The sequence below is a fragment of the Haemaphysalis longicornis genome, unplaced genomic scaffold (genome assembly GCF_048455015.1).
Source record: "Haemaphysalis longicornis isolate Haplotype H1 unplaced genomic scaffold, Haemaphysalis longicornis Haplotype H1 scaffold_2, whole genome shotgun sequence".
In the NCBI taxonomy this organism is placed as follows: domain Eukaryota; kingdom Metazoa; phylum Arthropoda; class Arachnida; order Ixodida; family Ixodidae; genus Haemaphysalis; species Haemaphysalis longicornis.
Genome location: NW_027526295.1, coordinates 245,214,160 through 245,240,963, shown reverse-complemented (window position 1 = coordinate 245,240,963; position 26,804 = coordinate 245,214,160). Strand labels below are relative to the sequence as shown.

The following is a 26,804-nucleotide window of genomic DNA, read 5'->3' as shown; positions in this document are numbered from 1 at the left end:
GCATGCTCCCGCTGAAGCAACCTTTTGCAGTTACCTCAGGATATAGGATGAGCAGCGTTCCGTGTTTATGCTACTCGTGAACTTTCCTTTGTCGACCGCACGCAAGAAGAAAAAACTGTAACTGTCGTCCAACAGTTAAACCACCCGACCTGGCGATACTGTCCCACGCCGCGACCACCGCGACAGCTCGCTCAAAAGAAAGCCGATAAATCGGCTTCTTTTAGCGGATTATATTTTGATTTGCCTCTGCAACTACTTTAATGGCTTCTCTGGCGCTCTTTGCCCTTAGTCGACCTTGCGCCATAAAAACCCAACCATCATCATCATCATACTTTAATGGCTATTTCATACAGTATGCAGTCATTTAAACACGCCACAAAGCGCCACAACCAACTTTCACTCTGCCTTGTAATTGAAAACGCATGGAGGGCGGCGAGGGTCGTCTGCTTTTGTACTACCGAGAGGCTTCGGTCGCTAGGGGCGCTGCATGTCGCCAAAACTCCAGCGCAGGAGGCTGGCGGAACGCGCTGCGCGAACAGGTATTCTTGAATTGCAGCAGGTCTTTCAGCGTCACGGGGGCAGGGTGCATTCGGATGGAAACCTCGAAGACCAACACGACCGTATGGGCATGACCTGTACAGGTGACCAGCTTCACCGCAGTGCTAACATAGTGGCAGCCCGTCCATTGTACGCTACCGTTCTGTCTTTCGTACGGCGCTCTGTCCAGCAATCGGTACTGGTCAGTTTCCAGGCTGGCGACGAATAAAGACGAAGGTAGTCGACGGAGCGTACGCCCCAGGAGTAGCTGCAGAGGGGTTCGTAGCAACGTACGCAGGGGCTTATTGGAGAACAGTGGCGTATGTCGCCGTGTTGCCCGAGTTGCGTAAGGGTGGCCCCAGGTCTAAGTTCACTGGTTCTTGAACCACTTGCCTTACTTCCTGCTTCACAACTTGGGCTAAGGAAGCATACGTCGGTGAGGCCTGAGGCAGTTGCGGTAGGCGAAACTGTTCTCTTATTACTGAGCGGATGAGCTCTCGCAACGAGTCTCGGCTGGCCCCCAAGGTAGCAGATAGTACATCCGCCGACGCGCAATTAGAAGGGCGGTCGCATTATCTGGCACGCTGTTCTAGCGTCTTTTCATCGTCGACGCTTCCGTAAAGAATTCGGTCACGGTACGCGGGGGATAGGGCAAGCGCCCAGCGAAAAGCTTCTGTTTCACACCTCGCAATAGGGGCCACGGGTTTTTTTCCTCAGCCATGCTCCAGTCTGCACGTCGGAAAGGACGGGACATGTCCTCGGAGTAGATGGCGACGTTTCAGTGGGCCCCGGTTTCTGGAACACAATTGTGGCATCAGCCTTTTCTTTACGGTCACTCCGCACTTAGCTGGTCACAAATCTGAGCCGGATTTGATCCCAGTTTGTGAACTCATTTTCGTGGTTTTCGAACGACATCTTCGCGCCGTCGTCCAAGGTGAAGTACAGGTTGTGCAGCATCCGAGCTTGCTCCCATTTATTGAATCTTGTGACCCCCTAATGCAGCTCCAGCCAATCCTCTGCATCTTCACAGACGTTTTCATGAAAATTGCTAGGCGTTCGTGGCTACTGGAACACGAACAGACCTTGCTTGGTGTTGTCGCTTGCCATTGTTGGGCCCGTGGGGTGTGCCACTGCAACCCTTGACAGAGCGGCCATAATAAAATCCGGACGCAGGAGAGGAACCTTGAAGGTGACGACTGGTGCGTTGATGAACAGGCGTCAGCTCTGTTTCATACGCCCCATCTCCAGGGACGGTGTCTTCGCGGTGCTTGCGAGATTCGCAGCTAATCCGGCTCCTCCACCAGAAACGTAGCGTAATGTTGAGACCTGCAGAGTAAGAAGTTAATTATCAAAAAGGACCTAAATCCCCGGACAGTCTAATGGCGACGCTGTCACAGCTGAGAGAGCACCCAAGGGAAAACGTCCTGTTCTTCTTCAAGCCGGGGCGCGCACACCCGCCCTCGCGCGAACAAGGCATTGACGGCATCGCAAGTCTCCGCTGTCTTGAGCTGTCGTCCAATGACTGGACTCTGACAATATGCTACTTTATTCAACTTTCTGGGATTCCAAGCTACTGATGAAGGGAAGTGCTGTACCTGTTTTTTTGTATCGATCATGTCACCTTGTATTTACGCTCGCAGCGACCAGACTAAGCTATGCCGGTCGTAAGGAAACCGCCATGACTATCGATTTTTACAATGAGTGCATGAGCAATAACTTGAAGGTGTTTGGCCCCATGATCTAGAGCTGCTGTGTCACCTTAACGTTTCGCTACAAGCATGACAATCACTTTTCTAGCTCAGGTTGGTGGCTAGGTCACTAGGAGAAAAGTAAACTATAACCTGTTCTTTCTGGAGCCGCGGCGAAAGAGAGAGAAATAGAGGGAGCGAGAGCTCGTCGTCTGTCGGGTGACACCAAGCGCGTCTCATGTGCTCGCTTGCTATCAATGATGAGAGCGCCTTATGCAAATTATGGTTGTAGAAAAACACGATGAAGTAGCAGAGAAAGAAGAAGTATCTAGGAATGGTGGCCTCCACTTCATTTTCCCTCTGAGGAGTGATCTTTTTCAAGGCATTCAGTGGCCGCGGTGCCAGAGCATACAGATGGATCTAGTACAGTCATGGCTTCAGCCACTTCACGCAGACCTTTTTTCGGGTCCCGCCTCCTTGTATTAGTGTGTCACCTGTGAAAATAAACTTTGATAATATCTTCCCCCCGAATGCAAAGATGTTTCCGGCCCGAATCCTCAATGGCTTGCTGGAGGATCATTTGTCAGCCCTTCATTGCCACATCGTCATTGCTACCGCTGCCTGGCAAAGTGATGAGAAGGCTGGAGTCGGGATATTCTCCCAGTCCCTCGATTGGCCCTTTTCAATTCGGTTAGCTTATCACACTCCTATTTTCCAGGCGGAATTATTGGCAATGATTTTGGCTCTTCAAAAACTTCCGCATAGATTTTTGCATGTTGTTATTCTTTGACTCCCTCTCGGTGTCTTCCGCATTAGCATCTGAAAAAAGATTCTTCAATTATCTGCACATTCCGGTGATTTGTTCATCATCAGCTTTGTGAGGTTAGACTAGTGTGGGTTCCAGGACATGCAGGAATCTCATACTGTGAAGTGGCTGATAAATTGGCCAGTATGTCTTTTGGTGGCCCTGTGTTGTGCAACGTCGAAATCATAGCTTTATATTGGGAGCGAAATTTAGACGTTTACAAATTCCACAGACTTATCGGTAAGACGCCCTTCTATCTGCTAGAGATTATAGCCACCTTCTTTGTTCATGGAAGCCGATGTTTTGTGAATCAAGGCTATGCGAGGTAGCAATCACTAAGCTTCGGGGCAAAATTCCGCCTGTAATTTTTTATCTTTATAAATCTGGTATGGCGCCATCCCCGCAATGCCCTTTCTGGGACGAACGGGAAAAATATACATTTCCTGTTTAATTGCCGCAGCAGCTTCTCCCCTATGTGACGCACGCATCTGGATTCAACCTTTAGGCGCCTCCACCTTCCGTTATTTACTTTCGAGGTTCTGTCACTAGGCGCTGCCGCCATAGGGGTCTGCAACAGGAATGTTGTGTCCGCCCTTCACTCTGATGTTGCGGCAACAGGCGGATTTTCCTGCTAGCCAGCTAAGCGATTACATTTATTTAAATTTTCTTCCTGACTGTATTTTTATAATATATATATATATAGTAAAGAAATGAGGGGCTCGTTGGGGAAATACAGAAACATAGGTCGGCAGTGTACAACGCCAAAGGAGGCATAAGGGTGTGGTTAGGCTCTTTTTTTTGTACTACGGTTAATGAAGTTAAGATTTTTTTTAAAATATAAGGAAGAAAGAAAGAAAGAAAAACACGCGCCCAGAGTGGGGACCGAACCCACGCCTTTCGATTAGATCTCGAATGCCTTACCAATTCGGCTATCTGGGCGACTGTGTTCTCCTTCACTTTCTGGGCTGTTTATATTTACTAGAAGTGTATCTGACGCTTGAGGGTGGTAGCCAGCGCCACTCAGACTACACGGGGAGAAGGGGCCCAGAAAGTGAAGGAGAACACAGTCGCCCAGATAGCCGAATTGGTAAGGCATTCGAGATCTAATCGAAAGGCGTGGGTTTGGTCCCCACTCTGGGCGCGTGTTTTTCTTTCTTTCTTTCTTCCGTATATTAAAAAAATAGTAACTTCATTAACCGTAGTACAAAAAAAAAAGAGCCTAACCGCACCCTTATGCCTCCTTTGGCGTTGTAGACTGCCGACATATGTTTCTGTATATATATATATATATATATATATATATATATATATATATATATATATATATATATATATATATATATATATATATATATATATATATATATATTGTCACGAAGCCAAGGACGACGCAGTTGTCTTGCAGGAGAAACAAGTTTATTGGAGCGAACTTGTGCTCCCCTAACAACTCAAAAGAATACAGAGGCGGCGAAGCAGCGGTCAACAAAGTGACTTGCGTCAGCGAGCGTCGCAGAATCGAATGCCCCGGCGTCTGCTCTGCAGGCTTTTTATCTTTCGGCGCGCGTGGTTCTCGAAACGTCGATTCACATCGAGAACATAGTAGATCCAAGAAGATTATTCTGGGCTGTTCACGTTAGATCGGAATGCTCTCCCTATCACGACAGATAACACATGCGGCACAGAAAGAAAGAATGGAACACGCGCTTCCCTTGGCGCAGAGATAACACAGACCGGCGCAGCCGGGCGGTAAAAGCAAAACACAAATAAACAAACCCAATGTATGGTTCGCGGCATAACCCCCCCTCTAAGAGTGCATCGACCCGATGCTAACATAAGCGACAGTCCGAAAATAAAAATAAAATTCGTTATCGTCCGTAGAAAGGTTTTAAGCGAACCACGTGAACGACTTCGGGCCGCGTGCGTCGTCGTGATGTTCCGGAATCACCATCGGGGATCACCTCGTAGGTAAGTTGGCCGACACGTCGTAGAATCTGGTAGGGTCCGAAATACCGTCGCAGGAGCTTCTCACTGAGTCCGCGTCGTCGGATGGGAGTCCAAACCCAAACACGATCCCCTGGTTGGTACTCGGCGTCTCGGCGTCGGAGGTTGTAGCGGCCCGCATCCACCAGCTGCTGGTCCGTTATACGAACTCGAGCGAGCTGGCGGGCCTCCTCCGCACGTTGAAGATATCCGTGGACGTCGGCGTTGAGGTCGTCGTCTTCCACGTGCGGAAGCATGGCGTCGAGCATCGTAGTTGGCCTTCTACCGTAGACAAGCTCGAACGGCGTCAGCTGCGTCGTCTCCTGGATAGCCGTGTTGTACGCAAACGTGACATACGGGAGCACTTCGTCCCAAGTCTTATGTTCAACGTCAACGTACATTGACAGCATATCTGCGATTGTCTTGTTCAGACGTTCTGTTAGTCCGTTCGTTTGGGGGTGGTACGCCGTCGTTCTTCGGTGATCCGTGTTGCTGTAGCGTAATACTCCTTGCATCAGCTCCGCAGTAAATGCCGTTCCGCGGTCGGTGATTAGGACTTCCGGGGCTCCATGTCGCAGCACAACTTGGCTTATAAAGAACTTTGCCACTTCTTGTGCAGTCCCCCTCGGAAGAGCGGCGGTCTCTGCGTAGCGCGTCATGTAGTCTGTCGCTACGACAATCCACTTGTTCTGTGATCGTGACGTAGGGAACGGGCCTAAAAGGTCCATTCCAATCTGTTGAAATGGTCTCGATGGGACGGCGATCGGTTGCAGAAGTCCGGCGGGTCTTGTCGGCGGCGTTTTTCGTCGCTGGCAGTCACGGCAGCTCCGGACGTAGTGGGTGACGTCAGAGGTAAGGCCGGGCCAGTAGTACCTCGCCTTGATTTTTCCAATAGTGCGCGCTGTGCCGAGATGTCCGGAAGACGGGTCGTCGTGGCACGCTTCCAAAATTTCGTCACGAAGGTCCGCGGGGATGACGAGAAGGTAATTCGGTCTTGTTCCGGGGCTGAAATTCTTCTTCACGAGAACGGAGTTTCTCAGGCTGAATGCTGGTAGGCTGCGTTTGAAGGTCCTAGGAACGGCAACGTTGCATCCCTCGAGGTACTCGATTATGACACGTAAGTCGGGGTCGGCACGCTGCTGGGCGGCTAGGTCGCTCTCCGTCACGATCCCGAAGAACGCGCTGTCTTCATCAGAGTCTTGTGGTGGTGGGTCGACGGGGGCGCGGGACAGGCAGTCGGCGTCGGAGTGTTTCCTGCCGGATTTATAAACGACTGTAACGTCGAACTCCTGCAGGCGTAAGCTCCACCGCCCAAGACGGCCAGAGGGGTCCTTCAAATTGGCGAGCCAACACAGCGCATGGTGGTCTGTTACAACCTTGAATGGCCGTCCATACACGTATGGGCGAAATTTTGAAATCGCCCATATAATAGCCAGGCACTCTTTCTCAGAGGCAGAATAGTTTTTCTCCTCCTTCGACAGACCACGGCTGGCATAGGCGATCACCCTTTCGCAGCCGTTTTGCTTTTGGACAAGGACGGCACCCAAGCCTATATCACTGGCGTCCGTGTGCATTTCCGTTTCGGCATTTTCGTCGAAATGAGCGAGCACGGGCGGTCTTCCTTGGGGCAGGGGGTTGCGCCGCAGGTGATCGGGCCGGCGAGAGGGGACGACGGTACGGAGCCTCGTGACGATAGGGTGCAGGTGGGCGAGGGCGATGTACAGCAGCCGCGTAGGTCATGGCTTGCGGCTCGCGAGGTGCTACTGGCGTCGTTGAAGTTCCCAGCGCTTGCTGCACTTCTTCTCTAATGACGTCGGTAAGAGAAGCGACTTGTGGTTGCAGCGGCGTCGGGAGCAGTTTCCGCAGCTCCTCCCTCACTATTTCGCGGATAGTGTCGCGTAGTGAGTCGGAGTTGATAGCGCTGGCACCAAGCGTCTCCGAAACCAGCGCATTGATTGGGCGGTCGTACTGCCTCGTTCGGATTTCGAGCGTCTTCTCCATCGCGGCGGCCTCAGACGCGAATTCGGACACGGTCTTGGGGGGGTTGCGAACAAGGCACGCGAAGAGCTCTTGCTTCACACCTCGCATCAGAAACCGTAGTTTCTTTTCTTCCGTCATTCCTGGGTCCGCACGGCGGAAAAGTCGCTTCATTTCCTCGACGAAGATTACGACTCCTTCGTTCGGGTGTTGCGTTCGAGTTTCCAGTAAAATCGCAGCTCGTTCTTTTCTCACCACGGTCGTGAAGGTCTTAAGGAACTCGCTTTTGAATTGCGTCCAGTCGGTCAAGGCGCTCTCGTGGTTTTCAAACCAAGTTCGGGCTGCATCCTCCAAGTAAAAGAAAACATGCCGGAAGGTTTCTTCATCGTCCCACCTGTTGAAGATCCGCACGCGCTCCAGCTTCTCCAACCATTCCTCTGGATCTTCAGCGGGGGCTCCCCGGAACGATGGCGGTTCCCGGGGCTGCTGCAGCATGATTGGCGACGTTGTTTCTTGTACCATGGTGTTGGTTGCAGCGTTCCTTCTCTTGGGCCCTTCTGGCATCAAACCGAACTCGGGTGGTAAACCTTGCAGGCGGAGGCTGGCTCTTGTTGGGCTGGCTTGGCGGCTTCCCGAGGTTGCAGTGGGCATGAAGGGTGCTACCCCGCACCTCCACCAGATGTCACGAAGCCAAGGACGACGCAGTTGTCTTGCAGGAGAAACAAGTTTATTGGAGCGAACTTGTGCTCCCCTAACAACTCAAAAGAATACAGAGGCGGCGAAGCAGCGGTCAACAAAGTGACTTGCGTCAGCGAGCGTCGCAGAATCGAATGCCCCGGCGTCTGCTCTGCAGGCTTTTTATCTTTCGGCGCGCGTGGTTCTCGAAACGTCGATTCACATCGAGAACATAGTAGATCCAAGAAGATTATTCTGGGCTGTTCACGTTAGATCGGAATGCTCTCCCTATCACGACAGATAACACATGCGGCACAGAAAGAAAGAATGGAACACGCGCTTCCCTTGGCGCAGAGATAACACAGACCGGCGCAGCCGGGCGGTAAAAGCAAAACACAAATAAACAAACCCAATGTATGGTTCGCGGCAATATATATATATATATATATATATATATATATATATATATATATATATAATTTTTTTCTGTTCTGTATTTCCTTTTCTAAATTTTTAGATCCTTCTGATTAGGTGCAAAGCTACAGGGGGCAGGGGGGAGGATGTTGAACAGGTGGTTCATGGAGTTGGGCGTGCATCTCCCTTGGAAGGAGAATGTAGAAAAACATACAGTAGTAGAGAAAGAAGGAGTAGTATCTCGGAACGCTGGCCTCCACTCTGTCTGCTGTTAGTCCGTCCCTTTGTTAACAATGGTTTTCAAGCGACGTTCTTTTGGATGTGCAAAGCAGAATGGAGCCATGTTTTACGTTTTTAATTTCCGCGAAAACGCACTAGAATTATAACTTGGGGTTAAATCGTATTTTTTTATGCAGTGCCCATTGACAGGAGAGTGCTCCCGAATCTCGATTCATACCAACTTCGTTGCACTTTTATGGTTCAGCTATTTGTCTACAAGGCAACTGGCGTTAAGTACAATGGAGAAGGCATTGTGGAATCGATTTTAGGCGTCTCTGATTTAGGAAAGGGCCTAAGAAGACATGACAAACGAAAGCGTGATGCTTGTTTAGGCAATGTCGATATACTTGTCGTTTCAGGGGTTGTGGAAAGCTGAAATGTTTTTATTTTTTAAGCTCGGGTCGGAAGAACGTGTTTTCGGCAGGTTTACGCACATCATACTTTTTCAGTCCTTGATCTGCAGGATGCTTTTCCGTTCACACCGGAAGCAGACAAAGCACCCGCAGCTAATGCTTGAAGGAGCCATTAACAACAGCTACTTTAAAGGGGTCATGCAGACCAAATGCAGGTTTGGTTCATTCGAAAGATTACCTCGTCATGATGAGACCGACCCCACATTTATCGAAAAACGTCGCATAAATAAGCTACATAATTAGGAACAAGGGGGAATCGCCATGCGACTCACTAGCTCATTTCCCCCACTAGAACATATGACGTAATATGCGCAGCTGTACGATTGGCTAAGGCCGGCAAAAGCAAGCGCAAGTTACACATGAATTATAAGCATGAAGAACGCGCTTAAGTGTAGTGCCTGTTCATTTTATAGCATTGAGAATGGTGGAGTAAACAATGGAAGTAATGAAAGAACACAAATATAGAAGTACCAGTCAGTACTGCTATTGGTCCTGCGCACACTGTGCTTGTTATAGCTGCACAGCAGTGCGATGCTTCATGGTTGTCTTACACGACACTGCCCGATTGGCGTAAGCGACATTGCCTTGCGTGACCCTGTTTTCCGAGCATACCCGATGTTTCACGAAACGGTTACTTACTTACCGTAACGAAAAACAAGCCAGGTGCAAATACGGTCAGATACAAACGCAAAAGCGGACAGCGGTACGGCGCAGTATGGTGGCGTCATTTAGGAGGACTGACGGTAAACAAGGCTCCGCACTCCGCTGCAGACTCAACAGTTCTCTGAAAGTTCGCTTGAAGACCCGTCTCTGTTACGTCAGGGCAGACGTCACGAAACACGATTTGGATTGAGAAAGAATAGTTTAAGTTAAATTGATTAATTTCACAGTGAACAAAGCATCGTTTGCTGCCGGACAAGCACTGGGACATTATAAAACACCAAATATTTCTAATAAAACAAACTTGTATTTTGTCTGCGTGGTCCCTTTAATCCCGGAGAACCGCATTTCGTGTTCTGGGTATCTATCAGCACCAGGTACGACGTCGGTTTATTAAACAGCTACAGCTTGTTCCTCGTGGCATTGTTTCACCTTTTTTGCCGCCTATAGTTATCACAGAGCACACGCAACTGGAAGCTCAACAGCGACGTGGGCACTAATATGCACAGTCCATATACGTCCAGTTGGGGGGCGTGAAGCGATTTATAAGAGCGCATTCCCCTAGCGGTTGTCGATAAAAAAGTGCGCTCCTTCTTGTTCCCATTCAGGCAAGTTGCCGCCATGGAGTCCCGGCTAGCGCTGGACATGCAGACCATCCTTCGGCTGCTCAGTCCCGATGGCTCGGAACGGCGCTCCGGCGATGCCACAGGCAGTTCGGCCGTACGCCCCGCTGACCTGCCTTTAAGAAGCGCCACTTCTCAGGGCATGCTCCCGCCCTCGGCGCCGAGTACCCAGTCCCCGGAGTCTAGCAGGCAAGTTCCTTGTAGCAATCGAGTAGCGGCGATTTCATCAAGTTGTATTACGCTATAAATACCCGTGATGATTGTTGCGATGATTTATCAGGCGCTTGTACGTTGAGAGTGCGGTAAGCTCAAAGCTGTAGACTCAGCTAGGTGGTGTCTAAATGCCACTGAATACGAAGCGATGTCTCATTTGTAAGCGGGCTGTCTATCTCTTCCTCTACACGTTGTGATGTTGAATTAGTTATTTTTAGAACATTACGAAGGGTGATGAAACAGCTAAATCTTATAAAGCTTCGCATTAGGATTTCTTAATGGCTCTCGCACAAGTGTGACTGAATTAGAGTCCGCCAGAAGTGGCAGCCACCCTGGCTTTGCTTTTTCTTGTTAGTAGGGGGTGTTCCCAATGTATAAAATAGTCCACCGTCATGGGCCAACTTCACTGTTGGTCACAACACCGTGACCCTCGCGACCCCACACCTGCGTTCTAACTTCCGCGATTTACATTTTAACTAACACTTCGTAAAAGATAAAACAAACCATAAACATTGTGAACGGCACATGGAGAGACATGGGAAATCGCGGGGAAAACAACACACCGTTCACTACAGTCTTGAGCGGCTACTGATGAAGGAATTAGTCTTGACCAAATGAATATGTTTCTGATGGTCCTTGCGCGCGCAAAAGAAACATAGTTTGGAGCGTATTTTTCACATGCAATATTCATCCGGACCCAGTGTTATTTAGTGGCACAATGCTCCATCTCATACTGGAGAACCATGTTGTTAACGCTCCCGTGCATTTTAGGGCGACGGTCGGCTCGTGCACGTGGCCCGCTGGTTCGGACCCATGGCAAGAGCCCCTTCGGAGTGCCTCATCTGTACCGGGAGAACTGGCTCAAGTAAGTGGCCGCCACCAATGCGCGTACCCTGTGAACCGTTTAGGCATACGACACACAAGCTTCGCGGAGAAATTTTTCTACGGTGATGAAATCTACGTCGCCAGTTCCCATCGTTTTTTAAAGTGCGGAGCACGTTAAGAGCCAGTGATGTCATCCGTACAATGCCGTTGGAGTCGTGCAAGACGAATGATGCATGGCTTCTTAGGGGAATTGACCAAGAAGAGTGTGTTTTAGCCATGAAAATGAATTAGGTAACACAAAATAGACCAGTAGAAGAAATGATTTAGTAAGTCAGTTCAACGGAGAAAAATGAAAGAAAGAGGCGTGGAAACTAAAATAAAAGTAAGCCTGACCGAATAGTTGTAGCACGACGGAAGAGCCGTCTCTGACACGAATGAGTGGACGGCGTTACGCACTCCCTATGGCAGTGGCCGAGCTCCTTTGGGCAACCTTGGCAGTGGCCCAGTTTCTTTCTGCCCCCGAAGGTCAAAAGCACTGGAAGGGACAATGGCAGTCCTAGACGTCGCAGGCGAGTCTCCAGCAGCCTTTTCCGATTTTTGCTGTTCCTCGCTTTGCTGCACATGCCTATGTGGGAAACTGGCATGGAATCGGGAATATTGAGGGGCTATGGGCAATTTCTGCAATGCGACAGAACCGTAGGTGGCATAGACTGGCTCTGCACTCGGTACTTCGGGCCTCCCGCCTGCTCCTCTAACGGTTCCTCGAACCGGCGCTCATCCCCCCGCGATTTCAGGGGTGCCCTCCGAGCCCCGAGGAGGGATTCGTCCTGGCCGCCACAACTCATCCGAACATGTCCTAGAACACGCAAAAGCAACCCGGCGTAGTGCAGGCACAAACCTACGCCACCACACCCAGCAACATTTCCTTTCCCCCTCGTTTCCCTGTGGGGCCTTCGAGGATTATCCCGTGCGGTCCTCACCCGAGGACCAGCTCGCCCACTGCGCTGCTCTCCGTGTTTATTGTGTTAGCTTTTACAGCGACTGCATATCTTCGGCAGCAAATGACTCGCCAGCGGTTAGGCTGACAGCGGGCGCCCCAAGGCTAGGAGGCCCACCATTTGGGTCGCTTGTAGGCGTGCCACCTGGGACCGCACCTGGCGGATTAGGCCTATCGACTGTTCCCGCTGCCCCGGATGGATATTCTCTGTAGCCGCCAGCAGGCTTGTTGTCACCTGTGCCGGCTGTGCTGCTTCACGTCATGCTCCCTGTAACCACTCTGGGTGCGGTGAGCTTTTCGATCGCAGCTGATCTCGCAACAAGCTACTCACCCCAACTACCGCTAGGCGCGCCGCCTGTAGCCATCCGGTTGCAGAGACAGCCCAAGAATCTCCGCGATGACGCTACCAATTAAGATGCTATGATTGACTCAGAGTCAATTTACTCCGACACTTGTGATACGGTCACTTATTCATACGCCTATGGCGACGCAGTGGAACCTGACGGCGTTGGTAAATACCAGCCCTTGGGAGGCAAGCGACGTTAATGAGAATCAAAGGGGTCTCTGCCAACCGCGGACAACAATACTCATGTGAACGTGCCGAGACACGGCCTCACTATGATTGTAAAATTCAACCATCCCGTTAAGGTCATTAGGCGTGCTTTAATTCATTATCGTTGAAAGCCTGCTTGGAACTTGTAGCTTCTGATGGTGTCTTACAGCGGCGGCTAAATCTCCTAGGGGTCTACACGAGAAACGTACATCCTACGGCATGCTCGCTGAAAATCCCCAGTCTTATGGGCATCCCTTTTAAAGCCTATGGGCCGCGTCCAGACAGCTGTGCCGCTGGTGTCATCCCAGCAGTGCAACTTCAGATTTGCAAGGCTGCAAAAAGAGGGAGGCTACTGCAGAGCACGCCAGTGAAAACAGTTCGTCCGTCCTGAGAGAAACGTCGCAGACTATACTAATGGTCATCAATATCGAAACTAAACCTGAGCATGTGATCCTTGGTATACAGTATGCGACTACACCGAAAAACCAAAACAATGTTCTCTGTGCCAGCAGCTCAGACACATCGCTGGCCACACAGTCTGCTGCACTCGGTGCGGAGGTGATCATGATCATGCCTATTGCCAGGCTGAAGAACTTCAATGCCCAAACTGTCGACCGACGTATGTAGCGGCTTACTCCCCTAGCCCGACTCTTCGCCAGAAGAACCTCTAGAGGTGGAAGAGCATAAAAAAAGTTAAAGCACCAAAAGCTGCTGTCGTTCCTAACGAAAGTTCAACGCACCAGTGAACCAAGCAGTCCCAAGTGAAGAAACAAGATCCCCGACCGAAGGCGGCTACACTTGATGACTTGCCCAACATACAACATACAACAGCAACCATACAACAGTGGAGCCTCAATAACATCGTGTGCCTCTAGTTTGAAAACTGTTTTTCGGTCCTCAACACCACTACTGATGGCGTGGAGGGGTCCTCTACGAGCCGAAGCAGGTTGGCAGCAAGTGCGCCTACTCACAACTCAAGTTCCTCATGACAAATGCTGCTGTTAGCTGTACGGCTCTTAGCTCCTTTCACGTCTCCGGTGGTCCGTGTGATCTTAACCTTAATCGATGTGGTTGCTTCCTTCATACAGCACTGGAATTGAGCATTGGCACGACAATGCAGTTACCAAATATCAGGAATCAGGCGACCATATTTCAGTGGAATGCCTGTGAGCTACGCTCACGATGAGATGACCTCCGGCAATTTGTCAGCAAGCCCAGCTTCTCGATAGTGGCCATATCTTAGCTTAACCTGCGCTTCCGGGTTCGAATTTCTGGCTATTCACTTTTAGAATCCATGATCGACATGAAACGAAGCAGGGTTCTACCAGTGATTCACAATGACCTGACATTTGCTGTCCGCTGTGTACCCCAGGACTCTTCTAACGAGTCCATTGGAGCTACGGTGACACTCAATGACGTAAGATTTGGGGTCATCAGCGGCTGCATACTTCCTCGAGCGGAATTTGACACCAAGCGTCTGCATTCCATTTTGGCCACCACGCTACGTCTTCATGTGCTGACGGGTGACTTCAATGCACATGAGCCGGCTTGGGGCTGCAGAACTCGCAGAAACCGCCTTCTAAACGTCGCTAGCAGTGCCAGAATGCACCGGATTGCATATTTTAAACACGGGCAGCGCCACATTAGTCTGCTCAAAAACAATCAGGGCCTTATATGTGGCGATGACACGCGCCTCCTTGATGACAACCGCGTCGTTGTTCACTTATATAGAGAGCTTTAGTGCTGACCGTCTACTCACATATACAGCCATCAAGGGAATATGTGGCGTTCCACAAAACTCCGGGTGTATATCATGAATTGGGAGAAGTTCATAGGTTTTCTAGAGACAGCCGTGTCACTCTTGAACCACACGGGAAGTTTGCTGACGCTGCTTTGAAAGCGGGGGCTGCATCCAAAAGGCGTTGTTTGTTCCCCAAGATGACCTCAGCGGGAGAATAAGCAAATGCGAGAGGATTCATGCACTGCGAAGGAGAGCAGAGCACAGAACACAAAAAACGATGTCTCCGGATGATATTTGAGCTGCTAGACGTGCGGAAGCACCTCCAAAAACATATTGGCAAGCTCGCTAAACAGCGCTGGAGCCAGTTCTGCTCGCGGCTGGGAGAACTCCTTGAGAACTCCTTGAGAACTTGAGAACTCCACCACGCCCACTTCACCCCTTCTCAGCGGTTGGTATTCAGAAAGGCGTTAGTGAAGTGTGCGTTGCAGAGAAAGTCTGTGCTAAAACCACCACTCTGCCCAGCAACATGGTAATAGTCTCCGAGGTGTCTGCGTTTTTCTACTCCACCACGAACTCGACGCTAATGGATTAACCTTTCGCCATTTAACACTTCACCTCGGCGTTGCGAAATCTCAACTTGTCTTCCTCTGCTGACGAGGATGGAAGCACGTATTCGCCTTTACGTCACTTGGGCCCCGAGGTTCTCCAGAACTTGTTCTCCCTTTACAACCGATCATGAAAGATCGGGCGTCTTGAGGCCAGCTGGTAGATTGCCCGAATCGTGACGATTCTCAAGCCAGGTAAACCGGCAACAGATATGGACTCATACCGGACAATTGCACGTTTAAGTTGTATTGGCATGTTAATGGAGAAGATGTCGCTGGAACGGCTTGTTTTGGACGTGGAGTGTGGATACATTGATTCATCACAAATGCCTTGGTTCACAACAGGACGTACAAGCGTAGACAACATCCTTTTCTCGTTGTCAGATATCACCCAGCAAATATCAGCTGGAAACATCACTATAGCGGTCTTCTTTGACATCAAGGTAGCATTCTACAGCGTCGCACACGAAACCAACCGCAGAGAGATAACATGCATAGGAATAGCCAGAACGCCTGTTCAAGTGGTTATGGAACTACTTACAAGATCAGTAGGTCGACATGGTCACCAGTGATGGCGAAACGGCCAAACATCCCGCCCCTGAAGGAGTTCCTCAGGGCGGGGTCTTGAGACCGGATACTTTTAAATCTGTCTCATACGCCTGAAAAACCTCCTGCCCAGAAGTCACACTACGCAGACGACATCTGTATATTTGCTTCAGGCAGGAACCGTGGTAGCATCTGCGCCACACTCCAGACAGCAATTGGTCAGATGGGAAAATACCTCACAGGCTCAGACATCTCAAAATGTCTGATATTTTCCCCTCGAAAGTGTGCTGCGGTATCATTCTCGCGGCGTGATGTTTCACGTTATAGACTCAAAGCATAACGGTGCTCCAGCACCTTATGTGATGTCCCAGGAATTTCTTTGTGTGACATTAGGTCTCTCGATGTCGTGGGCTCCACGGATTCGTCAGATGAAAAAGCCGTTTCTGTTTTTATGCGTATTCTGCGTTTGCTCGGTGGTAAGCCCTGGGTCTGCCCTGTATCCTCACTCCTTTGCCCATATAAAGCCATATTTGTCGGCCTCTTGCTTTATAGCCTAGCGGCTCTACGTCAGCTCTTGCCTACGCGGCTGAATTTCATGAGCTGGGTGCTGGCAAGAGCACTGAACACCTGCCTGGGCCTACCGAAATGCACATTGACAGTTGGAGCATTATGCGAAGACCGGTGTTTTTCCGCCACAGTGCCACAACGTCCGGATGTGCTCAGAACGCCTTTGCGCTCGCTCTTTAACTCGGTGTCATAAGTATCGTTTGACAGCCGTCTCCACACAGCATGTAAGACACCTGTTTCCGGCGAATTTTCAAAGACCTCTCAAGCCGACATTGGCACCGTGGATGTTGTCGCCTTAGCAAATTGGAGGGAGGCTAGAACTCTGTTATTTCCTCGGGCCCAGGGAACTGCTTAATTATGGGGTTTAACAGGCCAAATCTACACAGGGTATGAGGCGCGTCGTAGTAGAGGGCTCCGGATTAATTGTGACCACCTGGGGATCTGTTACATGCTCCGGAACCTCGAACACGCGCGCGTTTTTGCTTTTCGCCTCCACGAGAAAACCGGCCGGCGCGTCCTGGAATCGAACCCGCGTCCTTCGGCTAAGCAGCACAGCGCCTTCGCTACTGAGCCACCGAGGTGGTTCAGCACCTTGCGAACTAAATGCTCTGTATTCTACGGGAGTCTGAACTGGAAAGATATCTTGAGATTGTACAATGCAAACGTCTCAAAATATGTACTCTCGCGCGCTGTGAACTTTGTATGTTCCTTTTTATTGGTTTGCTGTTCGGTTTTCTTACATGGTTTACTTTGTATTTTTATTCTGACTTTACCTGAATGATTTTCTTTTCAAATAATTTCTGTCCCAACTTTGCTTTCGTCATTTCCTTGTATCTTGTTTTCTACCTTTTGTTGTTTGCTCTGCCGGCAACTGCTTTGGCTGAAAGGAAGCTTGGTTTGGTAGGGGAACTCCACTGGCGACTTGGCGCAGTATCTATAGGCCCATCGGTTCGTGCTATGCTTCATTTATTACTGTGGATGAAACAAGGTGGCGCACGTCGCTAGAGCGGCTCTAGACTACTTAACACGGGAACCTGCCGGCCACATCCTCTTATATCACACAAACTAATTCTATACCTGATGGAACAGGGAGGGGGGTAAAATCTAGTATCATTTAGATACGTCGTGTAACTTTTTTTCTTTCGTAGGCTGTCTGCGTATGTGTGTAAAATAAGTGGTAGGCATTTGATTTTTACTAAGAATATGTCTTGGAGCACGGGATGTAAACAATCCACAGCATTTGGTAAGGAGAAAATGCGTCCTAGTTGTCTGGAACACTGGAATTTTGTTACGCCCCTCAATGCTGTGACGAGTTGCCAGGAGAGCGGGAGTTTTGAGAAAATACAGTCGTGTCTCCCGCGGCTTCTCGAAGTATTAATAAGTGGTTAGGTGTTCTTCTTACTCGTCTTTACGCACTGACTCTCGCTTCTCTCCCGTTCGCAGTCGAAGCAGCAGCAGAGACCTCGGCTCACCCGGTCTTTGGTGGAAGACGACGAAGCGCGCGAAGCCGGCACGCCTGCGTCGATGACGGGCACGAAGGACAGAGTGGCTAGTCGGACGTCGGACGTGTGACGGCGTGCAGTGGTGGACCCAGGCAAGGTGCTTCGCCGGGCCCGGCGGCCCGCGAGCTCTAGTGTTCGGCGGCCTTGGTGTGAACGGTGCTGGTTTCTTTTCTAAATCCGCAAAGCTGGCTCTCCTTCGCGATCTGCCTTCGCTTCATTCAGTGCCTCTGGGGTGAGTGATGTGTGATTGCTGACGACGGACCAGTCCGGACGAGAAAGCCTCTTCTGTCCGACGGGATGTCCGGTAGGGTCGATCACTTCCAGGGCGGCTGCCTCTTTTGGAATGGCTTATGGCAACAGAACCAAGGGATATGTCCTTGTTTTATCGCCTTTTATGGATCACATTGTCTTGTGTTTCTTACATTTTGCAAAGGTCAGACTCCTTGGGTGCTGGGTAAGAAAAGCTAAGTTAAGGAGGGCAACGCTAAACATTTAACGCCTAAGGACGCAAGAGTTTGTCTTCACTGACCATTCTTTTGCATCCCCTTTCACGGTGTGCAGCTATTACTGCCAAGTATAAGCGTAGGTTTCTTGGGCTATCTGACAGCCTAGCAAAAAGTCTTAAATCGTGTTCAAGTACTTGAATTTGACGCTTCACTGAAGTGTAACTAAGACAACACTTGTGTGGGCTGCATAGTGAGGCAAGCGAGAAGGAGCAAAGTTATCGTTTCTGTGACGAAAGCGTGATTCAAAGAAAAGAGCGCGCTCACTACTGTCGTGGTCGCCCTTTCCGTCACCCACCAGCAAAACCCTATCAGACAAGCGAGGTGCGCTTGAGTGATCGCGGATTACGAACGGATGGGTTCGGTGCGTTGTGAAAACTACGAAAGGCAAGTCATCTTGACTGCCAGGATTTAAAAGATACAGCCACCATCCCACTTTACGAATACCTAGTGTCTGTTGCCGTGATCCATTCCAAATGATCAGTGCAACTAGGAGTGGTCAGCCCCTCAACGCGTTTTTCTAGTCCTGTTCATCGAAAGCGAGAGAGACTTCCAAGACTACTCGAAAGGACGTCACTGACATTCCTGGGAATCTACGGCGTGGCTGCTGTGCGACGCCATATTGTTTGTGCTTCTGTGATTCCTTCGTGTACAGACAGAGAGAGAGACCGTACGTGCTTACGAAGAGCAGGACGGGAGCATGGTTGACGTTTCTGCTCCGCGCCCTGCACGAGCCGATCTCGTGTATTAATAAGACGTTCGTGTATTTTGAATTGGTGTCACCTCCGCGTACTTGGACCGACGAGGAGCGCCTACCGAGGTGGCATGGGGATGATGGTCGCCGCCAAGTTGTGTACGCACATTCGAAGGACACCAAGTGTTTGTCTGTCTCATTCAGACACTTGCGCGTAACCTCTTCTTTTGTTCTGTTCTGTCCTAGCCATCTTCTACTTGGCATATCGCCTCTCTAGGATCATCACAATGAAGGTTAGTGCTCTTCGAGCCCGATATCCCGTAGCCGTCGTGACAGCCCTCACTGGTGAGTGCTCGTACCATAAGCCCACAGGAACAGTGTGTCCCATCGTATGATGTCTCGGGTTCCTTACGGGGTGCGCGATATCTCTGCGTAGTACGGTGGAGAGAGATTTGATGAGGGCGCCCTATGTAGTACGCGCCTAAGAAAGAAAAGACATAGAAATAGTGACACAAGAGATGAAATTGGCCTGTTGACATTGAGTAATTACAGCTCAGGGTGAAGGTAATCCCGCATACTCCTGAAACGTATTACGGAGCTGTGTAGTGGGCACACGAAATCCCAGAATCTGTCTACACGGACACCGACGCTCCGATCAGTGCAAAATTCGAAAAAGTGCGGGAGCAGATCCTTTCTGATGCTGTAAGAACAGCGACAGTCGCCTGTTAGCGTCCGGTAAGAAACGAACTAGCACTCTAACTTCCGATTCCGCACACCCGGCGTCGGATAGAAGCACGAGCGCAAATTATTGCGCGCGTGAAGCAACTGGCCCAGTTATACTGGCGTCAAATCTGCACCATTCCAAACGCGTATAGGAATTTTGAAGCATTAGCCGCCACCGTCTAAAATGCACATACTTTCGTGCACCTGTAAGCCACCGATAGATCCTGAAAGATACGGTTGGTCATTCTGTCTTCACCGGATATAATATAAACTAGCTCTTTCTGCGTACCACGCCTAAGTATTTTTTTCCGATTGCAACCTCCAGTGATACAAAGCCTCACAGCGGCTTCAAACTAGCAAAAAGCTAGCTCACATTGGCCTAAACAGTCTACGCATGTATCAGAGCATCTTATCAAAAGCACCCTCGTCTTGGTTTGACTTTTCAAGACAGCGAAGCTCGTGCAAACTTGACAGTTCCTAGCGAATCTTTTTCAACTCACATCTTAAAGTTTCTGGGTGTTGCCAAGACTGACTACTAGGAAATTTATATAGCTATGATCTGCTCCTTTAACTGTAACCAGTTTCTGTTGCTTTTCGCACCAATCAGTCTGCACCCATATGAGCGCACTTAGATCTACCATGTAGACAATTTCATGGAGCTCAGTCATAGATATACATCGTTTAAGTGAAAGTTCTAGGCTGAAATCACTGGCATCATGGTAACACCGTAATCGCGGTTATTGTGCTCAATCAGATGGATCAAGCTTATCAGAACTGTAGACTGGCACCTAGCTCAAGTAGAAAAAAAGAGGTCGGGCGGCTCCTGCGGGGCGTTATCTGTAGAAATGCTAATGAGCAACACCTGCATTGTTATGCTCTCTTAGTACTCTCAACTCACGTGTAGAAAATAACACTATATATGCAAAACGAAGCCTCTAGAGCTGGAGCATTTTTGCCGAATTACTGACCTCCGTTTAAGAAAAGAAAACATTGCCAGTATACGGACATTGTCGGTTGATCGGAAACAGTTGCAGACTCCTAGACCGCCTAAACGCGCCTGCGCTAACGCGCCTGAACAGTTCTAATTTTTCACTTAAGTTTATCAGAAGGGAAAAGTTGGCGCATGCACTCCTTGAAAAGGGCAGCGCGACGACTAATGGTAACAGAAATACAATACGCAGCTCAAACAACACCCTGAGCAGTTCCTTGCTGTTCTGTTTGTGTTATTCGTCACACTGTCCTTTTCAGGATTCTTTTTAAGTGCTAGCTAAATAGAATCTCATGCAACGTTGCAAGCGATAAGTATGCGTTCCTGCACCACCCCAGCGCAAACTGGAGCTAGAGTTTGTGTGTCCTCATATATACTAGAGATCAGAGGTGATGTAGAGCGATCAGCATAGCTACTAATAATGTCACAGGCTGCACCTTACTCTTTCTTAAATGCCCCCCTTAAAGCCATGTCCCCTCCAGCTCGTATATTCCTCCGACTTCGCGCTTGTCTGCGGAGAAACTGGCTCACGAGCAGCCACCTCTATCTCCCCATGTTAGGCATTCCCTGGGCGAAGAGGTGGTGTGGTGGGTTAAAAGACTCTCAGTTTGAGAGGGACGTTCCGTGAAGCGTCCACCGAATACTCCTTTATTCCGTTAGAAGGTATGGAGTAAATACTCGTTTATACCCATTCCCCTTCCCGCACATAAGCACGCCAGAATAGCCCTCGCCGAATGGGCAGCAATACTCATTTCTCACTGCACGTGCGGAGGGAAACGCACCCGAAATAAGTGCTGAGTTGAAGTCGAGACGCAGTTGGAAAGGAAGCAGAGTAATTCTCGCGGTTTGTCTGCCCGCTACTTGTCATCGCCGAGATATTTGGGGAAATTTGGAAATGTCCGTTTCGGAAATTTCGCTACGCTTTTTCTGCCAGGTGAAACTATGCCCTTTCCCGTCCTTCCCTTTTTTCCCGCCACTTTCTGTACCCCCAAGTTAGAGCACTTCGTTGTTCTCACTGGCAGGTGTTTGAAAGGAATGTTTGTGGCTGGGCTTTTTGTAAAGGAGCAGGGCTAGAATGATTGGCACGACAGATAATAGTTTCACTATTGGATTTATGCATTATACATTACTGCAGTTCACTATTCCGGAAGTTAATTCAGGCTTCAGGTTTTCACCTACGGGAGGGGAAAGGGAGACGGTCGTCAAGAGTAGCGCAATCACCATCTTTGAACGCTATTTGCAAGTGGACCAACGATGTTCATGCGAAGTTGGGCTACTATTATTATTGCCATTACTGTTTACATCTTGCAAATGTTTCTTTTTGCGTCAGAACACGACGGTGCCACCTTTTTATGGTACAAAACAAAAGGAAGGTCTGCATTTTATAAATTTTATTCGGTATGTGTACCAGTTAACAAAACGCAGCATGATGTCTGTGCTGTCTTTGAACACAAAAGCAAGCAAAAAGAAAAGTGGGTTATTTTCTGGCTTGTTGAGGCGTTTCAACAATGCGCGATGAAATAGTCTTTACACCTCCATGCGATAAAAATGCGAAGTGCGCCATCCTCTTGTCATAAGAAAAACTGTACTTCTGCAGACCGACCACCCAGGGACACCGTAATTAGGCTCAAGCTCCCTCTTCCTTTTTTACTGAACCCCGAGCTGCACCCAACACTTACTGTTTCCTACCTAGAGGCCATTACTTCTATTTCCCACCTTTGTTAACGGGCAGAATTGCCTCTGCTATAACCGGTAACACTTAATCTCCACACCCTTTGTGATCTTCCTGTGTTGGTTCGGTTCAGTGCCTTTCCTGTGTCCACAGATTCCTCACCGATTCTGCTGGGGAAAGTAAAACGACGAGGTAGTTTAACCAGTTTTTGCTCAGGTGCGGCAAGATTCACTTTTTGATTTCCAGCCACTTAACGGTGCATAGGAGCAATTACTGGGTGCAGGCCTTTTCATGCAACTAGGGAGTGACTGTAGCACTTAAAATGGCGTCGAACACGCCACATGTGCTCCCGTACTCCTTGAAAGCGGTTGTGAAAAAGCTCGCCTTACCCCAACCTTTGCTACCCTGTGCCCCTTTTTGTTCGCATCACCCACGTAAAGCACACTCAACAAAAAACTGGTCGCCTAAAATGGCAAATCACGGGCAAAGTAGAAAATCATCGTGTGAGGAGCAATGAATCCTCCGGGGCATGGTGGGATCCAAGGAATCGAGAGGCATACCGTGTTACCTCAGCAATGTCTTAACTTGTGTACGAAAGCGCTTCATCGTGCGAAAGATAAGGATGCGGACAATCCGTTAGACACAGGATGCGACCTGACCAGACGCAGATATACTGTACGCCCTAGCAGCTATGACGACCGTTGTAACTTAAACAGCAGGGAAGTATTGCTGTAATCTGTAACAGTGCCTTGCAGTGCAGCGGGAGTCACAAGGTTCCTCTTCTCGTTCACAGCTTTCTTAGGGATAAAATGTTCCATTCCTGTTCCGCCCGTATGTATTGGTCAGTGGAAGCACTGACTATATCAACTAAGGTCTTTCTTGAATAATTTCGGCGCTCAGGCGATAGAGTAAGTTGGCCCGTAGCAATACTATGTGCGCACTGAAAGAATGCTGTGCTGGATGAGTCGGTTCATGACTTAAAATAAAATAGTCCACTTTAAGTTTGCTCGTGTTTGTTTGTCCCTGTACTTCTGCGCTGTAATTTATTTTAAGCTACGTGAGCCGTGTCTGCATGGTCCTTGAGAAAACCAACCGCTGGCCCAATTGCCGTGTCCAGAATTGGGAAAATGTTACCCAGTGGGAATGTAGACGTGTGGGTTTGAAATTGCCGAGTTGAAGTTATCGCTCGACATCGCACCAGTGCGGGGTCTTTTTATTAGTACGCTCGAACGAAAGAATGTGAGTTGTGCAGCAAGAACCATCGCTTAGATTGCCGGCATGTAACGTTGGCTATTGCCTTCCATAGACGAAAGTAATAGCAGGCATTGTCACGCATTACCATGGAGGGCGGCCGCGATTCCTCGCCTTGTACACTCAACCACTTTGTTTCCACAAACGCGATTGCACCGGGTTTCAGGTGGGTGTTTTCGCTGTTTTTTGTGTGCGTGTTTTTTTTCTCTGCCGTCCTTCGACGTCCCTCCACCCTTTAACCCTGTGAAAAAATATATTCGGCACGAATCAGCTAGGGATACAACCTTGGGTATGGCGATAGGTGAGCAGTCAGATACGTCTCCATCCCCGTTGGGGGAGAACTATGAATGGGGTAGCACAGAACGTCGGCCGTTTAGCGTATCCGCATTAAGGAAGGTTAAACGCAATTTCACAGGAAACTGGGAACTGTGTGCTTGTTCTTCTGTGTGATGCAGTGTAAGCTTGTTCTACATTGACGCAGAAACACAATGAGTACAGTCGTCGACGTGGGAGTAGCTGTCATGTTGCACCTCAGGCAGAACGACGAAGATATCGTCTTCAACAGCTAAACCCGCACAAAATTCTGGTGTTTCGCCTTGTTCTATTTTGCAGGCAGTAGCGTGGGTGTGCGACGCGGACCAGTACTTAGTTTATGCAAATTGGAGATTAGGAATATCAATTATGGTCCGTCCCTGAGTTTATATCGGGTCAGTGTAGCAAACAGCAGCACTTTGCTTATCAAGTTACGTCCGGTTAAACCTTGCTTTCTTCATTTCTACTTAGTGCATTGATTCTTGCGCTAAGTCGTTAATGCCTCTGATAGCAATATTTTCTAGAACAGCCACTTGAAGGATGACGACTTCAAAAAATGGAAGGGCGGGAGAGGACATATTTCGTTCCTTGCAGGAGAAGTGGGAAGAACGACGTGCAGGTGGTTATCATTTATTTGGCGAGGCTGTAGGATGTGCACGAATTAACCAAAAGTTAGAAGCCCTGCATCTCCTGCCTAGGAACAGTGCGTATCTAGATTTGGACGTAGCACTTGCACTATCGGAGAGGGCATGGCGCTGACCGCATCCTCATGGTTTTTCAATCTTGAATACCCAATTTTCTCTCCTTTCCCCTCAAGCTCTCAAGGGTGCTGGTCGCAATACCACATTTGTGATATCGTCTCCTCCCGTTCGCCAGGATGCAAGCGAGGGTTCTGCGCTTTCCGCAGCACCAGGCAAACACACACACACACTGCTACAGTGTGGCTTCGAGCGACCTGTTTCCCAATCGTGAGTCGGCGGGGTGTTCGCGCCGGGAAGGCTAATGCGATCACCCTTATCAAGCGATATTGAAGCTTGCTCCTCGAGGGGTGTCTCTAGGGCGCACCCTTGCGCTCCCCTTGAGTCGTGCACATATTGATGACTTGTGAACAAAGCTCATTGCGATAGTGTCTCTCTACGCCGACTACAGGATTGCACTTGCCTCTGAATCTCTGTTAGCGAGGACGCACTGTGCTAGAAAACTTTGGCTTTCGAATTGTACATAAGACTCTTGGCTTCATTCAATGCAGCAGCGCTGTTTATGTTAATGCTCACTTCTTTGTACATATTATACATATTATAAATATGTACTACGAACATTATTTCTACTTCGCAGTAAATTTACTCATCAACACTCCTGTGCATTCTTGTTCCTACCTGCGTGTTTGCTCTCTTTTTTTTTTTGTAGTTTCACTTGGAATGCGGGGAAAGATGTGTCCTTGTTGTGCGAGCGGGTAAAGAGGCTTCATCCCTCTAATACGTGTAACAAGTCCATGTTTCTTGGTCAACCCACTGGTCTGTGATTAACTGAGCAAGTTTAAATCGCGTCTTTTATTTTCGCTCTCAATACAAACACATTTTCTCATGTTTTGTTTCGACCAGTGCTCGAGAAGAAAATGTCATGCAGACGGTCTACGTAGTTTCAGGAATGTTGTTTTTTGCTCATGCTGCTTAATGTCCGGTCTGAGTTTGTCTGCCCCTTTTGATCAACACTTAGAGAAAAGCAGTGTACCCACAGAAGTGAAGTGAATTGATCTGCGTTCCCCGAAAAACTGCTTTAATTTGGCCCGCATCGAGTTCATCGGCTGGCCCCCACAACACTTTACGACGTCGTGCACACTAGTCACTGTGGCTCAGCACACTCGCGGGAGCAGGACGCAGCGTGCACTTTCAAAGGAGTGACGAAGACGTACGACACGAACTTTCAGGGGTGCAGAAGGGACGGCTGCACTTTGATTCTCAACGACCCCACGGCGTGTTTTTGTCTCCCTAGCAGAAAGATCCCGCTAGGAACATAACATGTAGTGGCTGCAGCATGAACTCGTATCGGTGGTGCCCTTAATGCTGCTACCTAAGCTCTCTCTGAATACTTTCGGTGCTTTTTTGTTGAGCTGTAGCGTGGCGAAGAGGGAACTCGAAAGCTCCACTTGGGATCACCAGCTTAAAATTAAGCTATCGATTAACTATCCACATAAAAAAACGCATGGCGCTAATAATCAAGGCATGCTGGAAATGAGCATTGGTAATGCGAAGCGCTCAATAATTCCATGAATAAGGTCACTAGCAAACTTCATCACGCACAGTTCAGCACGTTTTAAGGAATCGAGCACATAGGGTACTTGTTTCTTAATGCCAAGATTAGGATTTAGGCACAAGCACCTATAATGTAAAATTTTTGCACACACGCCTACGGTGCAGAAACTTCAGCGACTATTCCATTTTTTTCAGCGACTTCTACAATAAAGTGTCTGCCCTTAAACGCCTCTAAGAGTTTAGTTCTCAGGACCCACAATGCGCAGCGAAGAAATCTGTCAAATCGTGCTCTAAAATGTTATCACGTGATTGTATTCTTCCTCAATATATAATCAACTACAGTTTCAACTTCTGGGTTTTTACTACTGCAACGGCAAAGTAGGACGTTTTCATATGTTATACATGCTGATCCCGTCGGCATTCCCGTAGCAGCATTGATAAAGACACGGGAGTATCCCGCGCGACGGTCTCGTTTTTCACAATGCAGCGTATTTCTACATCACTTGAGTAAACCTGTTTATTTTTATATTTAACAACTAGTCATACTCACTCCTAGGCACCTAAGTCACCGGTTTTTGTGATCTTTCACAGACCCTTGTGTCAGTACGGTCGAATGTTTCCTGTCACTCGTGTTGGAAGGTGCCTGTTGGACATTTGTAACGTCTCCCATCACATGCTTCAGCGAATGTGTTCAATCGTGTGTTTCGTTACCCAAGAATACAATTTGAAGGTGCAACGGCCTAGAAAGTTTTTCTTTGCCTGTGCTAACTATCCACGAGGCATCGTTAGGTCTAGCGCAGTGTATCAAT

General features: G+C 49.0%; 1 protein-coding gene across 6 annotated transcripts in view; it reads left to right on the top strand.

The window, feature by feature from the left end:
* The window catches only part of Sei (potassium voltage-gated channel seizure), a 326,623-nt gene extending 301,527 nt beyond the window's left edge, over positions 1–25,096 (top strand). For all 6 annotated transcript variants that reach the window (XM_077699990.1, XM_077699988.1, XM_077699987.1 and 3 more), the window contains 3 exons: positions 10,037–10,240; positions 11,036–11,129; positions 17,542–25,096. In XM_077699990.1, coding sequence (XP_077556116.1) covers positions 10,037–10,240; positions 11,036–11,129; positions 17,542–17,670 — 427 coding nt within the window. In that variant the 3' untranslated portion in view covers positions 17,671–25,096. The remainder of the gene's footprint in view (positions 1–10,036; positions 10,241–11,035; positions 11,130–17,541) is intronic.
* Positions 25,097–26,804: the final 1,708 nt, after the last annotated feature.